Source organism: Aythya ferina (assembly GCF_964211825.1).
Source record: "Aythya ferina genome assembly, chromosome: 26".
Taxonomy (NCBI): Eukaryota; Metazoa; Chordata; class Aves; order Anseriformes; family Anatidae; genus Aythya; species Aythya ferina.
In genome coordinates, this window is record NC_140324.1 from 1,285,194 (window position 1) to 1,306,016 (window position 20,823).

The 20,823-nt window shown below is 47.9% G+C and overlaps 2 protein-coding genes across 5 annotated transcripts in view; one reads left to right on the forward strand and one right to left on the reverse strand.

The window, feature by feature from the left end:
• Nucleotides 1-3,547: 3,547 nt before the first annotated feature.
• OAZ1 (ornithine decarboxylase antizyme 1) lies at nucleotides 3,548-7,534 on the reverse strand. The gene is given in 6 exon segments (XM_084498507.1): nucleotides 3,548-3,975; nucleotides 4,093-4,178; nucleotides 4,677-4,849; nucleotides 4,970-5,056; nucleotides 5,058-5,115; nucleotides 7,337-7,534. Coding segments are annotated over 6 exon segments (651 nt in total). The 5' UTR covers nucleotides 7,453-7,534; the 3' UTR covers nucleotides 3,548-3,844.
• Nucleotides 7,535-7,916: 382 nt separating this feature from the next.
• The window catches only part of JSRP1 (junctional sarcoplasmic reticulum protein 1), a 30,077-nt gene continuing 17,170 nt past the window's right edge, over nucleotides 7,917-20,823 (forward strand). For 3 of the 4 annotated variants that reach the window (XM_084498510.1, XM_084498512.1, XM_084498511.1), the window contains exon 1: nucleotides 12,492-12,769. The gene's annotated coding sequence lies outside the window, so the exon portion shown is untranslated. Of the gene's footprint in view, nucleotides 7,934-12,491; nucleotides 12,770-20,823 lie in introns of those variants that run through there. The other variant, XM_084498514.1, reaches the window with a different exon arrangement.

Here is a 20,823-nt window from a genome sequence, read left to right on the forward strand (position 1 = left end):
CCATGGGTCTGTCTCAGCCTCTGTTTAGGGTCTGTTAAGAGCCAGGAACCAGCACCTGGATGCCCCGTATGGCGATCACTGTGCTGTGATCCGTGCCATGAAATCTCAAGGTGTATGGGATGGGGCAAAGCCTGTGTGGGTAAGGCAGAAACTTGAGCCCAGGGTCGTAGACAATCTCCAAACATCTGGCTGCAACAGGGTGCTGGCAAAGTGGAGTTAGCATGCTGGGGACACGAGCCCATCGCACACAGCCCCAGACCCCTTGGCACCCCCTTGGCTGAGCCCTGAGCCAAGTGTGCCCCCCATGGTCCCACTCCTGGAATGGGACTTGCGTGTGAGCAAGATCTGACTCACGTGGTGACTAAACTGAGTGCAGCTTGCAATAAATACATTTCCCCTGTAAAGAGACCCATAACCAGATGCACATGCCTGTCCCACGGCATATGGGGGGACACATCTTAAGGACACATCATGCAGGCAGTGGCTGCTCAGCACTGTGCAGGATCAGCACCTTCCAAACCACGTGAGCATGGCTGTCTGCATAGTTGGTCGAGTGTCACACGAGACCCCACTTGGGTAGTTGATATAATTATTAACTAAGTAATTATTAATCCACTCACAGCTATCACCTGACGGCATACAGAACAGCTGCTGTGGGCTGTGCACACAGTGAGATGGGCCCTGGGGGCTTCCCCACAGAGGCAGGTCTGGTGTCCCATCGATGGAGATAGTGACACACTGGGCAGTCACTAGAGCCAGTGGCACAGCTGAGTCTGGGAAGGATCCTTCTTGGCAGTCCCCAGACTTGAAAAAACCTTGGTAAACAGGAGCTGTGAGCCTGGAGACAGAACCACAGAGAAAAATGCTCCCAGCCAGTGGGTTTCTGCCTCCTGCCCTGCCCCAACAACGTGCTGCTTTCCCAGGGCGCTGCTTTCTTCCAGTCTGGCATGGCAGAAACATGCTCCATCCCCAGCCTCACAGCCCAGGGCTGCATCCCACATCAGCCTCATTGCTTGGACTGCAGCAGGGCTGGCACCCAGCTGAGCTCACAGCCCCTTTGTGTGAGGCTCTGCACACGGTGGGGACCATCCCTGCCTCGAGCATCTCCCAAACAGAGCTACAAGGGAGGTAGGACCAAGGGCGACCAGGTCCTATAGACCACAGACAGGAAGGATCAGGGTTGAAAAATCTCCCTGGCCACACAAATCTGCTCGGTACCCAAGCACGGCTGGTTCACAAAACCAGAGTCTCCCAGTAGGAGCCTTGGGGCCAGAACCGCGCAGAAGGCATTGCCCTGCATCCCCACTGCTGCTCCTGTAGTATCATGCATGGCTACAAGATGGCAGTAAAAGCCCTGGCAGTAGCAGCAGCTCAGCAGCAGGGCCTGCTTGGGCACCTCACCCTGGGGGGAAAATAATAATAGCAATAATAAGAAAATATATACACACACACACACATATATACTCCTGCAGGCCTAACCCAGCCCCTGGTGTCCCAGGGGCCAGGATGGCCAGATCCTGTGTCACTGCCACAACAGCAGCTCCAAGCACCACCTGCACCCCCAGCTCTGGTTTCCAGCTGATAATCACTATTGGTGACCGTCACCCCTTCTGCTGGGGCAGCTTGGAGCACTGCAGCCAGCAAAGCCTGCATGGGTCCACAGCTTTGGAGGCAGAACTGTGCGGGCTCCACACTTGCTCATCCCCCCAGAAGGCAGGCAGGAGCATCACTGCCACAACAGGTGAGACAAAAAGTTTCTTACGAGAATCCTCTTAGGAACTTGAGGCTTTTGCCAGCTTATTGGGAAAAGGCAGGAACACCCTCTCCCACCCACCTCATGCCCCCCTCCTCCTAGCCAGCTTTTGGCAAGTTCACAGCTTTCCAAAAATAAAAAATAAAAAATGCACATGACAATAAGACCATAAACAAGTGACAGTAGGAAGGGGTCTGCTTGCATTCAGCTAGCTACACAGCAGCCAGGAGCCCGGGTCTATCAGGAACCTCAGGAACCGCTGTCATGCAGGTATACCAGGACCCAAGGAGCAGAGAGTGACAGTGCTGGGAGTGTGAAGGGTCCAGATGTTAGCAAAAGGCTTGGTAAGTGCCTGAAGCCAATTAATCAGACCATCACTTATCAGGTTCTCTGGGATCACAGCACCACACCCGCAGGCCCCTTTGTGCTGCAGCAGGGGCAGTTACCACCATGGGACTCGTTCACCACTGCTTGGAGAGAATTGTAGCAGTAGCAGCAGATTGACATACTCATGCAATGCCTGTATTCCCCGGCCCAGAACAGCTGCCTAAGGATCACCCCCACAAAGCAGCCCCCCAGGGTGCATTTACACATTTCAGAACATAGGTGAGTTGGATCCTAAAGCCAAGCTCTGGGGACACAGACCTGGTAGCAGAGCACAGGCTGGAACAAATGAGGATCATGTGCTTGAGCTTACACTGACTCAACAGCATGAACAATGGGGTGCTTGAAACCTGGTAAAATAACCTTGGGGCCAGCACTCAATCGACCCCAGGGATTCACTGCTATAAGCTTTATAGACAAAGTTTGATGGGACTTAATAGCACTAAACAAGCATATGCAGCTGCAAATGTAAACTAAAAAAAAACTGAAACATGCTTTAAAGCACAGCCCTCTGGAGACCTACCACTGTAGGTGACAGCTACACTGCAACCTCTGGTAAATCTAGCACTGCATACGCCCACATTTTTCCCTTCTGTTCAGTATCACAGACATTGTCCGGGTGGCTGTGGCCCCCCCCAACACGCACTGCTCAACTCCCTTCTCCTTGTACTTCAACCCCAATGTTTCACCTGATTTACAGGCCCCTTCTGGAGGCTGCCTTAGCTTCAGTGACAACATTTAGCTATGCAAGTGCCACAAGCCTTTCTAGATCACAGCCAATAAGGCAGTGAGTGCCAGCACAGGACCCCACCACTACCACTAACATATTTCAGATGCTAAAACTGCATTATTTGGTTCTCAAAGCTGCTTGAACCTCATAGCATGCATACATTGTGCTTCTTAGCATTTCAACTGCTCATTTTGCTCATTTCACTCTAACCAACACAAACCCTGAATTATCTATCCTATGAAACATCGATACAGCAGGGATTTATATATATTTATATATATATAAAGCACCTATTATGGTATTGATAAACACTCTTTGGAACCACTCTGATGGCAGGGGTAAGAAGAAGAGTTGGCCTCTTAGTACCTCACAACTTCTGTTTCCAACCAATTAAAAAAAAAAAAAAAAAAAAAAGCCAGAAGACTTTGCTGCCAGCCTGGCTGGTGTTTAATACTGCTACTCCATCATTGTTCACAATGACCAGTAGAAATGGATAACCTACTAGTTCTTTCACTAAAAGCAGGCTCTTCCAGGACTGCAAGTCCTGACAGATCATAGCCTTGAGCTCCAATCAAGCGACAAGTAACCCAAGCCCTTCCATACCTGCAACTTTAATGGCTGGGAGAGTTCCAGAGCCAACTCTTCAGAGTGCAAGTCTTAAACATCTTAAACCAGCAATAAAAAGTAAAATATAAACTTTTATTTAGAATTAAAGCAAATACTTCAGTATCACAAACACAATATTAAACTTCAAGAAATATACTGCTAATTTGGAGGGAGCATTTATTTGCACAACCACAACATGCGCACAAATCCAGAAAAAGATGTGGAGTCTGAAATTTTCAACATCTCACCACCAGAGCAGTTGGTCACAACATCTCATACAAAGTTATATGTACTGTAATAGATGTTGACAAAATTTCTACAGAATCATCTTTATAGACAACAAGAAAGCTCTAAAAGGCAAACATTGCAATCTATTCTTCTTCTGATGAGTCTCTCTCAAACGTGTAGGCCATGAAGCAAGCATCTGGTCTCTTGGGGACAAGGGGATGCCCTGGTCTCACAATCTCAAAGCCCAAAAAGCTGAAAGTACGGAGCAATGCAGCTAGAAAAAAAAAAAAAAACATTTAATTCTCTTGGTATCAAGCAACAGTTAAAAGTTTCCACCAAAACCAACTTCAAATATTGCATTAACATCTCTAGTGACAGTGCTAACACCTACCTCTATCATCTCTGTTCTTGTGGAAACAAATGAACACATGATCAACTCGAAGCTGTTCTTCAGCAAACTCCAGAAGAACTGCAAAACTACAAAACAAATGCAAGACATTCAATGCACATGAGCAAGCACTTCATCAGAGGTGGGTAGCAAGGGCCCATGAACCCATCTGCACACATTACAAGCACAAGTAGTAGGCATGGGTTGCAGACTCACACCAGTGAGAAACCCCCAAGCCATAGCTATAACTTGAGACACAAATTTAAATCTTAATTACACCAAAAAATGTGTTTTTTTTTTGTTGCAGCTGAAGGGAGAACTGTAGTGACGGACTTAGAACCAGAATGCTATTTTCAGTGGATAAAAGCAGCCACTGCTACCAGGAACGCAGTTTGAAATCAAATCTTTGTCCTTGATTTTATTTTGCCTAACAGAACAAGCAGATGACGCTCTCAGATCAGGATCTCTTAGTCATAGTCTCTTACAAGAGAGCATCAAGCACCACGAGCAGACTGAAGAGAATATCAACAGTACAATGCCAGATCTTCAAGACAAATCAAACTCAAGTTACATTTTATTCTACCCACCTGTCCTTGCTCCCTTCAGGCAGAGCACCACTGGGAATTTCTATATAGAGGTTGTTGTTGTTCAGCACTGCTCTCCAACTAATGTGTTTGGCATCTGTAAGCCTTGACTGGACATTCAGAATTCTTGTCCTGTTATTAGATGTTAGTTCTTCTGTTACATTCAGCCGATTATCCTGTAGCAGTAATACACGCAACATTACTTCCAGTTCATTTTGGAGAAGAGTTAACTCCGACTAAGAGTGCTGGGACAAGAAAAGCTTCCCACCTACCAGAGCAAGCTTAACATTACTCACCGAATAAAATAAATTAGCTGAAAGATTGTGATCCCTCTGACTATTCCCTCGCCCACCTGGGATCTTCAGGGGTGGGTGAGGGACATCAGGAGCACCACCGAGGCCCCGGACCCAGGTTACTACAGCAATTGAAGGGAACCCTGGAACTAGAAAAGAATCACAGTTAAAGGTAAACAGTGTTTAGGTAAGGTAAGCAGCAGTGTTAGAGCCCTGAGAATTCTAGGTTTTACACTGATTAGATGGCACAGGTTTGTAGACTGAGGGAACTCCTCCCACTGCAACCTAGCCAAGTAGCAAGACAAAAGAACATACAGGCCAAGCACGAGAACATCACGTAAAGCCCAGATCCACAGGCACCAGAAAGCTACTACTGTACTATACTGAATGAAATACTAGCCTGGAGATGAAAATACTCTTAACTTGGTATGAGGTAAATTTCTGTATTGTGGCAGATGTATGGTTGATCTGATCTCAAGAAAGGAACCATTTCACTACCATACAAAATCCCATTTTCTTCCCCACCCTGGAAATCGTTTTTCCTTGTGATATACAGCCTTAATTACATTAGATCTTTGCATCAGCTCTCTTAAGCTGGAGGTCAGAAAATTACATTAAATAGCCTCACAGAGGACACTATCTCAAATGCTACTATCAGGCAAAGCTCAGAAGCAAGCTCTTGAGTTTCAACTTAAAGACCACATCTGATGATTTGGAAATCTACAAGTCTTCCTACCGACTGACTTCTGGCGCAATTATACATTGCTTAGCAACATTCAGTGTTTAAGGTGAAGAATGTTATCTTCAGATATGAAACATTTCTTCTATGTGTGCTGTTTCATCCCATCTCTAAGCCTGCCTGGCTGTGAATAAGCCTTCTACTGTAGGAACAGCAATCGCTGTGCCGCCTGGCCCCTCCCTCTGCACCATCCTTCACCCTGCAGGCTCACTCTTGAGTTGCGTCATCTCAGCAGATGCAGCAATCGAGGCCCTTAGGGAAATTTTCACAATCGTCCTGTCTGTGAGTGCCAGCAGCCATTTGCAAATCGGAATAAACATGTACAAAATAATCCACCATTTTGCACAGTTCATACGAGTTTAATTTTTAATGAGCTTAGAATCTGTGATGAATAATCTGTATTAGAAAGGGAATGAATGGTCATGTAAGTCAAATATTAAATGCCAGAAAGCATTAGTAAGCACAGCAGCTATAAAGTTATTAAACTAAAAATTATAATGTGCTCAATCTCAATTAAATGTGTTCAATCCATTATTTTAGGCTCTCTGAAACGATTTTAATACTAGCATTACTTATTTTATTTCAAAATGATTGCAGATCTACGTATTCCTAATTAGCCTTACAAATAAGCCTTTGAACATCTTGTTCAGTGCTGTGCGGTAGCAATCCTTTATGATTTCACCTTTCACCCAATGAAAAGCACTATATAATAAAGGCTGTCTGTAGTTCAGAAGTGAGAATATATTTTAGTGATGTTTGGGTAATCTTACTCCCCTTGCAAAAAAAAAGAAAAAAACATAGTTCTTTAACCTGCAGTTAAGTATAAAATCGGCTTCTGCAGCATTCTAGGGCTGGTCTCACAATGCACACACCAGGTCTGTTCATCGCTCTCTTTATTCAGGGCAGACCAACATCCTAAGCTTCCATCACTGTAGCCCGGTCACCCCACTCCAGATCTTTTCTCCCCAGCATCTGTTAGGATTGCTTAATTCTTCTGTTGGCTTTTAAATTAAGAGCTCTCATAACAGTCTGACGTTCTACTCTGGGCTTAGCACCTCGATTACTTCTCAAGAATATCTACGTTTACGTAAGGGGCTAACAGCTTCCAGCCCTTTCCCCTCTCTGCCTAATTCTGCCTCTTCTCCCCCTGAGGGCCGTGCCTTTTGTCTTCAGGAGCCTTTTCCCCCCTTATCCCGCCGGGGAGGGGGGGGGCACGGCGGAGCAGCCCCTCGAGGGGCCGGGGCCTGCCGCTAACGTGGCACCGGGAGGGGGCTCGGGGGGCGCCTGCCCGGGCCCGGCTGTACGTGAGGGGGGCCTAGGACGTGTCCCCTGGCACGGCTAGGGGCGTAACCGACCTCACGGCGTCGCCTTAAACGTCTGAAGATTAAAAAAAAAACAACATTTTTTTCGTTTTTTTTTTTTTTCCCCTCCCGCCCCCCCCCCCCCTTCTTTTGCGGGGGAGGAGGCCAGGCCGCAGAGCCCGCCCCCACCACGGAGCAGCCCTGCCCCCGGTCCGGGGGAGGGGGGGGCGGAGAAGGAGGAAGAAAACCAGAGCCCCGGGGGGGGGGAAAGGAGGAGGCGGCGGCGAACGCCCTGCGGTGCGAAGGCTGAGCGAGGCCCCAGCCCCTCACCTGCTCTGTCCGGTACTGAGGCTCAGCACGGCGGGCATAATGGTGCTTTTATTCCCCTCCTTCTCTCTAGCGAAGCAGTGACTGTTGAGTATCCGCTGCAGGGAGGATTTCACCATCCGGCCGCTCTGGTCCGAACCCCGAAACCCTCCGCTGCCTCCCGCCGGCCGCTCTCCAGGCGCTGCTAGACAAAATGGCCCCCCGGCCGCGGTGGGTCCTTATATACCCTCTGTACGGCCGCGCCCCCACATGGTACCGCCCCCCCAGATCAGGCCACGCCCCCAACCGGAGAGAGCTCCCGTGCGGGAACAGCCCAACTGTCACTCAGAAAGCCTTGTTTCCCATTGGCTGAAGGGAGTGCGAGGGCGGGACATCGAGCTCTTCCGCTATTGGCCGGCAGCGCGAGGAGTTCAGCGCTTGTTAGAAAGGCGACGAGACTGGGAGTCACGGAGAGCTGCGATTGGCTGGGCCCCCGCGGGTGGGCGGGATCTGGCGGGGCGGGGAGGGGCGGGCTGGGCAGCTTCGGCCCCGTGCCGCAGCCCTCGCCGATCGCAGGGCCGCCGGTTCGAGTCCCGCGTCCGGCGCCTCCGCCTGGCTGAGGTAAACTGCGGGGAAAGGGAGGGGCCGGGCCGCGCGTGGCGCATGCGCGGGGGGGGGAGGGAGGGGTGCGGAGGCGGCGCCCCTGAGGGTCCCCTCAGCGCCCCGTAGAGCTGGGGCCTCGGCAGGTCGTCCAAGGGGATGGGTCCCCCGCCCTCAGGCTTGCCCTGCATGGGCATCATCCGGTTAATAGAATGATTAGGGTTCGAAAAGACTTCCAAGATTAAAATTCGCCTCCCACCACTGTCGCCCACGAAACCATGTCCCCAGGCACCACATCCAACTTCTTGAACGCCCCCAGGGACGGTGACTCCACCACCTCCCTGGGCAACCCGTCCAATGCCTGACTGCTCTTTCTGAGAAGAAATGCCTCCTAATTTCCAACCTCAGCCTCCCCTGATGCAACTTGAGGCCATTCCCTGTAGTCCTACGGGCTGGATGCTGAGAGAAACGTTAAAAAATAAAAATAAAAAATTAACCAGTCACCAAAGTACAGGGCGGGGAGTCCCAGTGTGACCTCTTTTTGGTGCACCTGTCCTTGGTTGATGCTAGAATCACAACATCGTGTTTGCCTTCAGTTTGTGTTTTATTCTGGCCGCTGAGCAGTGTATAATTGTAAAGGTGTCTGGGTAGTGACTCTTAGCAACCTGAACAGAAAAAAGCCTCGTGCTGTACCTTCAATGAGGAAGCAAATAAAGGCTGGTTATTTACACAGCAGACGCTAACCTGCTGCCTGAGCCCCGTGACGAGCAATCTGTAACGCTCCCCTGATAACTTGCACAGCGCTTCTGATCTCCTGCAAGAGCTTTGGGAACCCGAGGCTTCAAGGCATAGCTGGGTCTTTGCACCCCACTGCAAGAGCAAGGTCTGGAGGAAAGGCTGAGTGTTTCAGACAACCCAGTTCTCTTCTGGACAATACAGGTGTAAACGCCTTCTTAAATTGAAAAGAAAGCAGCAGTCAAATATGTACGAAAAGTAAATACATGAGAATTCCTTGGTCCAATCTTTGACTCAGTCAGTTCTGAACATTTCAGCCTATTGCTTACGAGGTGATACCAGCCCCTTTCTAAAAACCAAGTCAGAAGCACATCGTGCAAGTCAGGGCACATCCTAAGTGGTGGATGTTACTGTCCTACATGGAAAGAAAGCTAAAATAAAGGTTTACATGATGCTGAATTGAGTTTGTGGGCAGGTATGCCTTGTAAATGAAATGGAAAAAAAGATTTTTATAGAGCCAAAGAAGAATACTGAAGATACATTGTAATGTTAAAAAAAAATAAAATCATGGTTTTGTATAAAAATGTAGATGTCTGTATTCTTTTTTTTTGTTCAACCCGGGCTACAACAAGCCTGTTTATTGCCTTCAGGTACTGTAGCTGCAACTGAATATACATATATAATATTTTTATTGTGTTGTTTATATTCATTTGCTTTAAAATGTTCCCATCCGGGAGCTCTGAGCACATGGATAAACCATTGATTGGTTCCACTTTGAACAAGAATAAGTGTCTAAATCCCCACCCTCCTTCTGTGTCCTGAAACTGCTCTGATTTACTGTGATGGAACAAAGTGTATTGCCAAACAAAAACATTGTCTGTTCTCCTGCAGCTTAGATGACAAGCCTAGCCTGGCCAGCAGCCAGTGACTAGTCTGGGAGTCGTGGTAAGAGTTACAAGAGAAAAAGCCTTTTCCTGCTGCAGGTGTCTGCACTTAGCTCCCAGAACACAAAATAAATGCGATGTTGGTGCTTTCATCATACTCTCTACGTGTGGCTGTTGATTTATGGATGGGAAGCTGATTGCCATTTAATGCATTACCCAGAGACCAACTTGAAACAATGGGATAGCTGCAACTCAGGAATATTTGGACCAAATGAAGCACATCAGAGAAGATTTGGCAATTCATGTTTTGTGTGTTGTTTTAGAAAAGTTTCCTGGGGGGTGGGGTGGGTGGGGAGGGAGGGGGAGATATATTTGTCGATGGAAGGACAGGCTTAGCATTTTGTTTTAGGTTTCATTATTTCTAATAATGACATTTATTATTTATGTGGTAATCCAGCTGTAATTCCTGATAATGGCACTGTGTCAAAGGACATCATCTTTGCAGCTGCTTTACTGTGGCACTGGAAACAGCTTTGCTCATTGGATACCTGTCATCTCAGTGGGCCATCACTCCATTTTACAGTTGAGTGACCTGGATAACACTGTGCTGTTCTGTAGTCTGCAAAAAGCCCAATCAACCTGTTTTCTTTTTGTGCATTAAATATTGTGTGGGATTAGTTCCAGCTGCAGTTTTGCTGAGATAGCCTGCCTCTTCCAGTTTAGCAGTGACAATGATTCATAAATCCTCACAGAGAAGACTGACTCAGAATGTCAGGATTAACAGCTGAGGCACTTTGAGATGTTGCCATCTCCAGCTGTTTTTTACCACTGTTTTGCCATGATTATCCTACCATAGCAGAATATGCAGAAGTAACTGTGTGTCTGTGTCCTAATTGCTCCAGCTGCATTTTGTTTGGCATCTTTAGCCAACACTCAGTCCCTGGTTTTATCTAATAACCAGGCAGTGAACCCTAACAGCTGACATGTGGGCTTCCATTCATATACACCCACATCTGCTGTGGCACAGTAGCTTTCAACACAGAGGCAAGAGGGACAATTGCAAGTAGCCATTCTCCTCCATCAAAGTCCTGAGGCTCTAGTTCATCCCAAGTCCTGTGCTGGTGTCCACAAACACGCTATCAAAGACCTGCTCATTCCACTGGCCCCCAACGACCATGTCTCCGTGACACATTTCAAAGGACCAGCATAGTTCCCGAAGCTGACAAGCAGCAGAGAGCCTGTGCCATTAAGCTTCCAGCAGCTCTCTCCTGAACTGCTTACTGAACTCCTCAGAGGAGAACGTGCAGCGAGTCCCAGAAGTTCTCTTACACAAACAGGTCATAGTAATTAGGCTGTATAAAATCAGCTGGGAAAAGATCTTGTGCAATTTGAGTTACTAAATAACCAGACCTGTTAACGGAGAAAGTACAGAAGAAGCAACACAGCCAAACTCCAGATCAGGAACCTAAGTTTGAATAGTTTCAGGTTGAGGAAAACAAAATAGTTTTATTTTCCAGAACTTCATTTGCTTTTCTTTTTACCTCGTTTCAGCAAGTCTTTCAGTCTCTTTTAACAAGAGACATCCCAAACATTAATCAGAATCACCAGTTAGTGATTTTTGTCAATTTTTTATAGTTTTTACATTCTGAAGAGTGTTAGACTGAAAGCAGAGTTTATGATAGCACAGGAGTAAGTAAAATCAAAGTCAGGGTTGGTAGCTGATCTAAACAGATGCTCAAGGAAGAAATGGACAGGACCAGTAACGGCATGTCTTACCTCTTCATTGTCTGCTCTCTGGTTTGCACGAGTTTGTGATGAGATGACACAAAACTAGTGCTTAGGAAGATGTGCAGGATCCAAAACACTCTTAAGACTTGGCCATCCTGAAATCCTGCAAGTTGATACTGTAGCTGTATCACTTCTTTTATTTAGAAAAGGGAAGATAAGCTGTTCTGCTGTTGATTAGGTGATTAAAACAAGACTAAATAAGAAGACTGCAACCATTACTGTTTCTGTGTTTTTTTCTGCCACTGAGGGTGCTACTGGGGAGTGGGCTGCCCGGGCTGCACTGCAGCAGTGCCCGCTTGCATGTGCTAGAGCAGCAACAAAGCTCCAGTGAAGATGAGTGGAAAAGATTGGTAATGGACATGTAGCAGAAAGCCCAGTATATTTCCTGCTTAGCTGCATCATGCTGTCATAGCTCTTCTTGGATGTGGAAAGAGGAGATGTTTATGACATTTAGCAGCATCATGGGAATTAATCTGCCTCTGATTTGCTGACTAGGCAAGTACAACAGAAAGAAAAACACAAGCTCTCTTTTAAAGCATGGACAGTCCTTACATAGCATTGCATACTTAGTATCTCCATAAAAGTAGTAAAAACTATTTCAATAAATCAAGTAACCCAGACTATAAAAGCAAGTTGTTCTGCTTGCCTATTCTCTCTCTTTCCGTTCCAGGAAGACGCTCATTGTTCTAACAGTTTTAAGAGTTATCTAGAGATGCAGCCAAGCACCAAAACAGAACAAAAGATGATACAGAGATGTCTGTCATGACGTGTTTTCACAGAAGTGATTGTGATGACTTCTCCACCCTGTAATTTAGCTGCTTCTTCTCCCAGGATAATTTAAATGTTCAGTTTGGTCTGTTCTGTATGGAGACAAAGCTCAGCACAAGTTTATGAGGTCTTTATCAAAACACTGAACAGTGTTATTTCTAAACTTGGGTAAGACCTAAGTCTTCTAAAGTAGGGCTCCTAGGTCTGTCTGTCTCCTTCCTTCAAACTCCGGATTCATAGTCTTACAGGTAATAGTTAACTGTCAGTTACCTAATTTTAAATGCTCCCCCACTAACAATGCTCTTTGGTGAGTTAGAATCTATTCTGATCTTTGTGGGTCATGTAATTAGAACACTTTTTGTAGCTGGAAAACTCTCCTCATTTTCACTGACTTCCCTGCAAGAACGGTGTGATTTGAAGGTCAGGTTTTCTTCAGACCCCCTTGTGCTTGAAGGAAATTCTGTGTGCCACTGCAAAGTAAGGCTGGAATTCTTCAGTGTTTAACAGCACAGGGAAGAATTTATTTTCCAAGATCCTTGTGAGATATTAAACAAGAAGAAAGCAGTTGCTAGTACGTTGGGCCAACAAATGTCTGTGCTTCTTACCAAAGAAACTTTGGAACTCTGCTTTTTCACTTAAAAACAGCTGGTATGAAGAGGACTATATATTGAATGCAGATGAGGTAACAGATGCTTAAAATGCTTTAAAATTTCAGTATCGTTTTTAGGGGTGTAAACCAACATAGTGCTGGTCACTAATAAGTGCCGAGTTGTCTTCTCTAAGTTTGCAGGAGCAGGCTTTTGAGGCGCTGCAGTTTGGTTTCCTTATAAAAATGATGCGGGGGTGAGAGGAGCAGCTTGAAGTGAGAACAGGAAACGTGGGCAGCGCCAGCCAGCAGCCGGAGACACGGGAGACCGTCAGGGGACGGCACCCTAACATTGTCGGGGAAAGAAGCATGCGCCTGAGCAATTTGTTGTTACGGTTCTGTAATTTCAGAAAAAAATGCTTGATTTTTGTATTGATTTTTCTCCGGGTGCTGCTGCCAATTATGAGCAAACAGTCATGAGGAATTCAGAGGTAGTTGCAAAACAATGAAGTGCAAACCATTGCAACATCCTCCCTTCCACGATCCATTTTCTGTTTCACTTACTTCGGGCCAGATGTAGCTCCCAGGGGTTGCCCTCTCCGTTCCTGTGTTAAATGAGCGGTGACAAGGTTCAGATTCCTGCAAAGTATGCAGACCTACAGAGGGGAGTTTAATTTGGGGATCAGATCGAGCGCTTTCAATCCTGCTAGCAGGGGCAGAACAGGGGGCACAGCACCTTGCAGAGCTGGTCCTGAGAAAACAAGCCTCTGTGCGATCATACGCAGTCTGCATTTTGGTGTGCAGAGGCTTTGTGGAATTCTTCCACAAGTGTTTTCTTTCCCTGCTGACCCACTTGCCGAGCTGTTTGCTGGAGCCTTTGTGTACTGAATTTATTTACTTGTTTTTAAATTTCATTTATTTATTTATTTATTTGTGGTGTAGCTTCCCTTTTCTCTTTCAGAGCAGTTCTGGTGTTTCTTTTCAGGAGGGGCTATTTCTACACCCTCCGTGTCGCGAGGGTGGGCGGGTGAGCTGGACAGGGTTGCTTATTTTCCTTCAGTTCTTGTTGTGCTTGGATCAGTTAACCTTAGGGACGAGGAAGTGCACAGTACAGCTTGGCTTTTGTAATTCATAATTTCGTTTGGAAATGTTATCAAAACAAACAGATGCCAGCAGGATGAACGTTAAGACCTGTGCAGAATCTGCTCTGTTAGAAATGCGTTCAGAGTCAGTTTTGCCTGCCTAAACATTTTGCCAACAGCTCATTAAAATGGATATATTCAAAGGAGAGTATCCCCCCCACCCCCCGATTAGATCGTCCCTGTGATAAGAGTATTAACGAGCATATTTTCCCATAAATAAAATGAACAAGCCCCGAGGGCAGGGAAGGTTATTTAGCCTGCAATGAGTTATGTGCCATGCCCGTCCTTTTGTGAGTTGCTGGTGAGGGAAATCACTTCACCCCTTTGCTGCAGCTGAGAACAAGCCTGAGAATAGCCTCCGACCAGCAGAATTGGCAACACAGGCTTTCTTCCAGCTGTATATGTGTGCTGTGTGCTGCTTTATTTCAGGTAAAATCCCAGGGGACTTTGTGCTAAACACAAGGCTGGCCAGAGCTCTCTGGAGCAGTACTAGCAGCTGGAGCAGTGCTAACAGCCAGCACCGCCCCTGGGTGATACAGGAGGGGACAGCGAGGGCCAGTCCTGGCCACCAGTGCTTCTGCCAGCATAGTTATTTGAGCTTCATGCAGCCTTGTGCTTTAGCCCATGAGCTCTCTGTGTTTGAACCAATATTTACTCACGGTGCATACAGAGATAGTCAGTGATCCTTCCAAGCCAGGGTGGAGCTGTAGCCGACTGCCAGCCAGCTTAGCAGGCTGCTAGCAGCTCAGGTTGTTTATTTATGGATTTTATTCAAAAACAAAACCAAAACCAAAAAAAAAAAAAAACAAAAAAACACTCCTGAGTTTAAGCCTGTGGAAGGTGACAGCTTGGCAAGACATTGCCCATGCAGGTAGAGCCCGTACAGTGCAACCGCCGTACCGAGTCCCCAGGCTGTCATTGCACTTGGGTGTCAGAGCAGAGGCTTTCAAGTGAAGGCACCTCTATTTTGGTACCACAATTTTCCAGTTTTCTTTAAAGGTTTTTATTTATGAAGCCGCCCTATGTACAAATTAACTTACACTGCCTCCTGCTTGACATTAACTTCTGGAGGAAGCTGAGTTCTGCAGGGTTCAACGCGTCCCTGGCTAGAAGGCGGGATGCGGTGCGGGGAGTGTCGCGATGCCCGGCACCCAGCTTCCCAGATAACCTCACCTTCAGGAGCTCCATACTCGTGCAATCATACATGGATTTGCCACCTGAGCCCAGGGAGCTTCCTGCTACAGAGGCAGGGCAGCCAAACAGCTGAGAATGAGCCAGGAAAGCTCCAGAACATGGCTGTCCTTTCCTCTGCCAAAGCACTCTTCCACCTATTGCTGAGCATGTGCTTGTAACTCCCAATAAAACCAAGGTGCTTGAAGATAAATCAGTGGCATAAGGAAGGCAAGAAACCTGAAAATTACCATTCTGGTTGGACTAATGACCCAATTTAGGCTGATTTCCTGCTTACCATGACTTTTACCAAGTACTTCAGAAGACAATCTGAAAACCTCCTGCTTCAGAAGTGCATGCAAGGAAAAGGAGCAGCTGTGCTTACAGAAAACAAGCTGTGTGGAGTTGAGAACTGTTTCTGAAATTTGGTTTTGGGGTGTTTTAGCTCCTGAGGCTGTGGCTTTTGGTCCTATGGATGCCTAGCCTCCATGGAAATGTTTCTCTCCATCCTTCCTTGCGTCAGTGGGATAATTTTGGTCTGGCTCCTGTGTACGTCCTTTTAAATGGCATGCAGACTGTGGTGGTTCCCTGCCCTTCTGGTACATCTCTGGATTTCAGTCATGCAGCAGGCAGCTTCCTTAGCGCCCAGTTCCTTGCTCCCGTGGTGTTTCCATGCAATGTCTGTACTTTGTGCAGACGTCTCCTCAAGCTCAGGCTGTGGCCTGAACACCATCCTCTGGGGCACTCTCAGCCCATCCTCAGACTCATTGAGCTCATTAGGGAGGAAAATGTAATCAGCGCTGTTCTTCAAGGACTGGGACGTGACAGAGAGCAGCGAGGGCCAGCAGGGCAGTTCCACAGCTGCCAGAGCAGCGCACACAGCGCAACAGCCCCGCAGTTCTGCTGCGTCACATCGTGGCTCCACGGGTGCAGCATGCACACAAAAACTGGCCTGGCACAGACCAGAGCGTGCCTCCAGCAGATCCTGCGCCACCCCTTGACCATATGTACTGAGACAGCAAAAACAGAATTTGTGATGTACATATTTAAGTTGTCAGCATTACCTCTAAGCAGCCCTCAGGCTCCCTTCGGAGGCTGTAACTTGCATTGTTGTGTCACTGTGGATGGGGAAGCTGAGGCACAGAGAAAGGAACAACCTCAGGCCATACAGAGGCAAAGCCCCTCCAACCTCAAATCGTTCAGAAAATGGACTGGGCTTTTGTTGTTCCATTTTTTTTTTTTTTATTTAGGTCATTTTCAAAAGTCAGTTGACCTCAAAGTACCTTCAGAATAGGCAAAATGTTCTCTGGAACCTAAATTATCTGTCCTTATCTTGTCTCAAACCTCATTGATAATCCTCTTTGCTGCCTTTAAAAATATTTAAAGGAGATTATTCTTTGGCAGCGATAGTCATGTTTAGTTCTCTTTTATATTACACTGGGCTTTTCTTTCAATGGCTTCCTGATGTCTTGCTGCTTGGTATTGTTAGGTTTATGTATTGTGGTTTTAAGATTTTAAATGGGTTTAGAAATATGCTTCCTTGTGGTAACTGGATGCTTTTTCCCATGAAATATTGTGGAGACAGACACAAAACATCAATTTATGCAAAACTGTATTTTTTGATTTTAATGTTCTCATGGTTATGTAGATTGACATCGACACTGCCTTGCACCTCTGAGCAGCTCTACCTGCCGGTGGTACAGTTTCTGCCTTTGTCCAGCAGCACCAGGGTGATGACAACAAGAGTCTGGTTACTTGCATCACCACCGCCTGTCTCCCTATAACTTTTTTAACTCTTTGAATTTTAACTAGAAGGGAATTTATATCTGACCCACGTACTAAATCAAGTTTGATCAGTCAGTGAGGCAAAAAAAAATAAGTATTTGGGGCAGCAGCTACTTTCCTGAGCCTTGCATGCAAAGCAATGCAAATTTCATACTACAAAAGGCCTGATTAAGCCCTCAGTATCCCAGTTCAGCCTGCTGGCACCCCAGCATGCCGACCTGCTGGAGGATACATTCTCACTCTGCCTCAACCGCTTCTCACAGCCGTTCTGCTGAGACCCTTTTTCCATGACCTCCAGGTATAACAGCTGTGACACATTTGTTTGGAGGAAGCTGCAAGATTAGGATAAACAAGCTGGTCTTAATTTTCCTTCAAAATAAGCTATTGTTGTAGCTCTCCAAGATCCCTTCTCATTGTAGTACTTTAGCAGTTAAAAGGCACACACAATCCAAGGGAAGTCATCTTATGTAGTTGCTTCTATTTTTCATCTGGGAAGATTTCAGGAGCTCTTGGCATGGCTTTAAGGGGATGCTGAGCACTGGGATTTCCCCGAGGTGCAAGTTTCAGCCTCCCAGTTTCCCAGACTGAGGCATGGAATGTCTTTCTAGGGCCAGGAGAGACAAACCTGGACCTGCTGTCCACATGTAGACCTGGGATCCCCTTCAAAAAGGTGCAGTGCTCCACACTCTCAGCCTCCAATGCATCCCCTGCAAGGCTATTCCACAAACTGAGCACTCTAAGAGTTGGGAAACACCTTCTTAATCCCACTTGCATTTATTTGCAGCCAGTTTTTACCCAATTGGTTTCATGCCAACCTTGTCCTTATGCTTAAATAAGCATCTCAGCCCTCTCACAGGTGCTTTTATGTGTAGCAATCATACCCCTCAGGCCTTCGTGGGCTGTTTTGTTGTTGTTGTTTTTGGCAAAGCAAACCAAGATCATCTTCTGTAATAGCTTCCTTTTGCTTTGTTTTGCTTATTGTCAATGAAGCATCTCAGCTACCCCAAATCTTTGCTGCACAAGCTACGGTTGTAAAGCATCAATCCACAGCCATGCTAAGTGCCATCAGCTCCTAGACAAAACCCAGCTGTTCATAAATGCGTTTGCTGGCTGTTGCAATAGGAAGTGAAAAAGCACATAGAGCAAGGAGCAAAAAGCTTGGCATGCACACCTGGGGGGTCCTAAGGGAACCAAGGTGTTGGGGCTTTTGCCGCTGCGTAGGGCTGCTGGAGCTGCAGCACCAGCTCCTGTGATTCTCTGAGCCTTGTCTTTGATGTTCTGCTGAAAGCCCTCTTCAGTGGTCTGGCGAAGGGCTGTAAAACAGCTCTGGGCTGAGCCACCAGCTCAGTAGTACCTGGCTGGCTGGGAGGAGGCTGGCAAAATCTTACTCTGCACCACAAAAATGTTGCTTAGAGATCTCCCACCAGTCTGGGCCTGAGTCTGCCTAGCTGCCATATGCCAATCTTTGATGAGGAACGAAGAAAATATTTTTTGGTGAAAACCAGTTGCTTTCCATCTTTCTTCTCACCCAGAGCTAAAGGTAACCTTGACATGGTTTGTATGCAGTGGGTGCTGCTGCCCTTCAGCCCCATGTGCTCCCCGTGAGCAGCACGTTCCCAGGACAGTGGGTGTAGTCAGCATCACTTCAGAAAAAAGCAGGAATAAGGCACCAAATGCGGCTCAGAAACAATGCCGGGGCTTGATGTGTAAGAGCAGAGACCTGCCAGCCTGAGCCTTGCTCCCTCCTGTCCCTCAGCTCCTGGAGATGGACATTTCAGAGCTCTTTTGGTTGCAGCCTGTGCAACGCTGAGGATGCTGAGGCCTCTCTCTGTCTTCCTGCAGCCACTCAGCACCAACACAACACCAGCACTGCCCTCATGTCCCTCCCCAGCACCACAAGAGCTCATCCCCCAGACCAAACCATCGTGTCGTTGTGCCTGAGCCACCCCAGCTGACTCAGGTATCCCCAACGTGCCAAGGGAGCGAGGCTGGAGTGAGCCCACATCACCACATCTGTGTCCCCCCCGTGCCTCCTCCCCGGCACCCTGCACCTCGACACCGCAGGGTGGAGCAAGGCTGAACCGGTCTCTGCATGCACATCGCCTTTGTCTGGCATGGAGGAGCAGAAACTGCTGGAGGGAAGCGTTTTAACGATGAAAACCACGCGGGGCTCAATTGTTCCCTGCATCCATGGAAAATTACTCCTGCTCACTCTTCCCTTTGCTTGAGCAGCTCCAAAACACGCTTGTAGGAGGAGGGGAGTGTGTGTACGTGTGGGGTCAGAGCTGTTCCTTTTTTTTTTTTTCTTTCCTGCCTCTAAATGATTTATTCAGAAAGATTCTTGCCTTTGAGTCACTGGGAAAACACACAGCAGTCAGAAAATGTTTGGGGGCCAGCCACTGAAATGTCACGGTGAGAAGAACAGTACAAAAGGAGCCCCCACCACCCCAGCAATGCTACCCCAGCCCCCAGCGCTCTGTCCCCATCCCATCTGGCACAAGTGGGAACAGAGGGGAGAGGTGGCGGCGGTGGGCACGGGTCCTGCTGCCCCCGGGGCATTGCCTACTGCTGCCAGCCCTCAGCTCCCCGCCACCAGGACAGGGCAGGGCAGGGGCACCAGGGGCACTGGGGACAGAAGGGACAGCAGGGACACCAGGGACATGGAGCAGCTCCATGACCAGGGCACCTCTCTGCACCTGCACTCACAGGAGAGGGAAACCTGGGTACGGGGGACGTGCTCACCAGTAGCGTTCTCTCAGAGTGCTTTATGGCATCATAGCTAACTAAGGCGAATTCTCTAAAATTGGTGTTTGATAGATACATTTGATTTCAGTTTGCAAATCCTTCTACACCTGCCTGTAGTAGGGTTTTGAGGAGTGGCCACGCTGGGGTCCTTTACTCAGGTGCATCAGTATGAACTGTGCGCTGACTGGGGGAGCTCTCTGCCCCCCTGTGACAATTTGCCACCTCCACCCACGAGCCCACCTTGCGAGCCCAGGGGCCGCTTGCTCCCTGCCTGCTCTCAGGGCTGCCGAAGGGTCCTCCTGCCTGCTCCCCTTGCAGCTGCTTTTCTGCAATGCTCCAGCTTCCCTTTTTCACCTCCCTATGCTTTTTCATACCTTTCTCCACCTCTTTCATACCTTTCTTCACCTCTCTATGCTTTTCATAGCCTGCCTTTTTCTCTGAGTTTCTCACTTGTCTGTCCACCCACATTCTTGCTTCTTTTCCTCCTCCCTTGCCTATTTACACCCTCCCTCTGGTCCCAGCTCTGCCCAGCTTTCTTCTCTACCTCTCACTACCTCTCACTCCCACTCTCATTTTCTTTATGTCTCAACTGCGAAGTCCTCACGTGTAAGAAAAAAAACAAATCCCAGTGCTGGGAGGCTTTGGCTACAAGCAAGGGCCAAGCAGGCTGCTTTCCCTTCTCTCTGCACAGCCCAGCCAGTGCCTTTCCTCGCTCCCTGCAGGCCCTGTCCACTGCCTTCCCCGGGGGCCCCTGGTGCTGCAGGGTGCACCCTGGCCCTGCCAGCTGCACTCAGTTGTGTCTTTGCTTTTCTGTCTCCAAGCAGAAAGCATTTCTGCCCCGCACCATGTCACCGATTGGCTGCTGTTGTCTTCAGAGGAAGCTGCAGGCGTGCACAGAGCAGCATCGCTGCGAGCATGCACAGAGCAGTGCTGCTGTAAGTGTGCATCACTGCAAGCGTGCACAGAGCAGCAATACTGCGAGCATTGACAGAGCAGCAACACTGCAAGCACACACAAAGAGCAGCAATACTGTGAGCATGCACAGAAAGCATCATTGCAAGCATGCACAGAACAGTGTTACTGCAAGTACACACAGAGCTGTGCTGCTGCAAGCCCTACTCTGCTCTACCAGGACAGAGGTGGGAGGTTTCTGAGCAGAAACCTGCTGGGATTAGCCTCTCTGCTGGGTTTGCCGTAGCACCAGGGGATGGGGACGCAGTTTGTCTGAGCCATCTCTGCCACTGCTGGCCACAAGCACTCAGCACCCAGAGGAGGAAAGGAAGGAGGAGCAGCATTGGCAACCTGTTG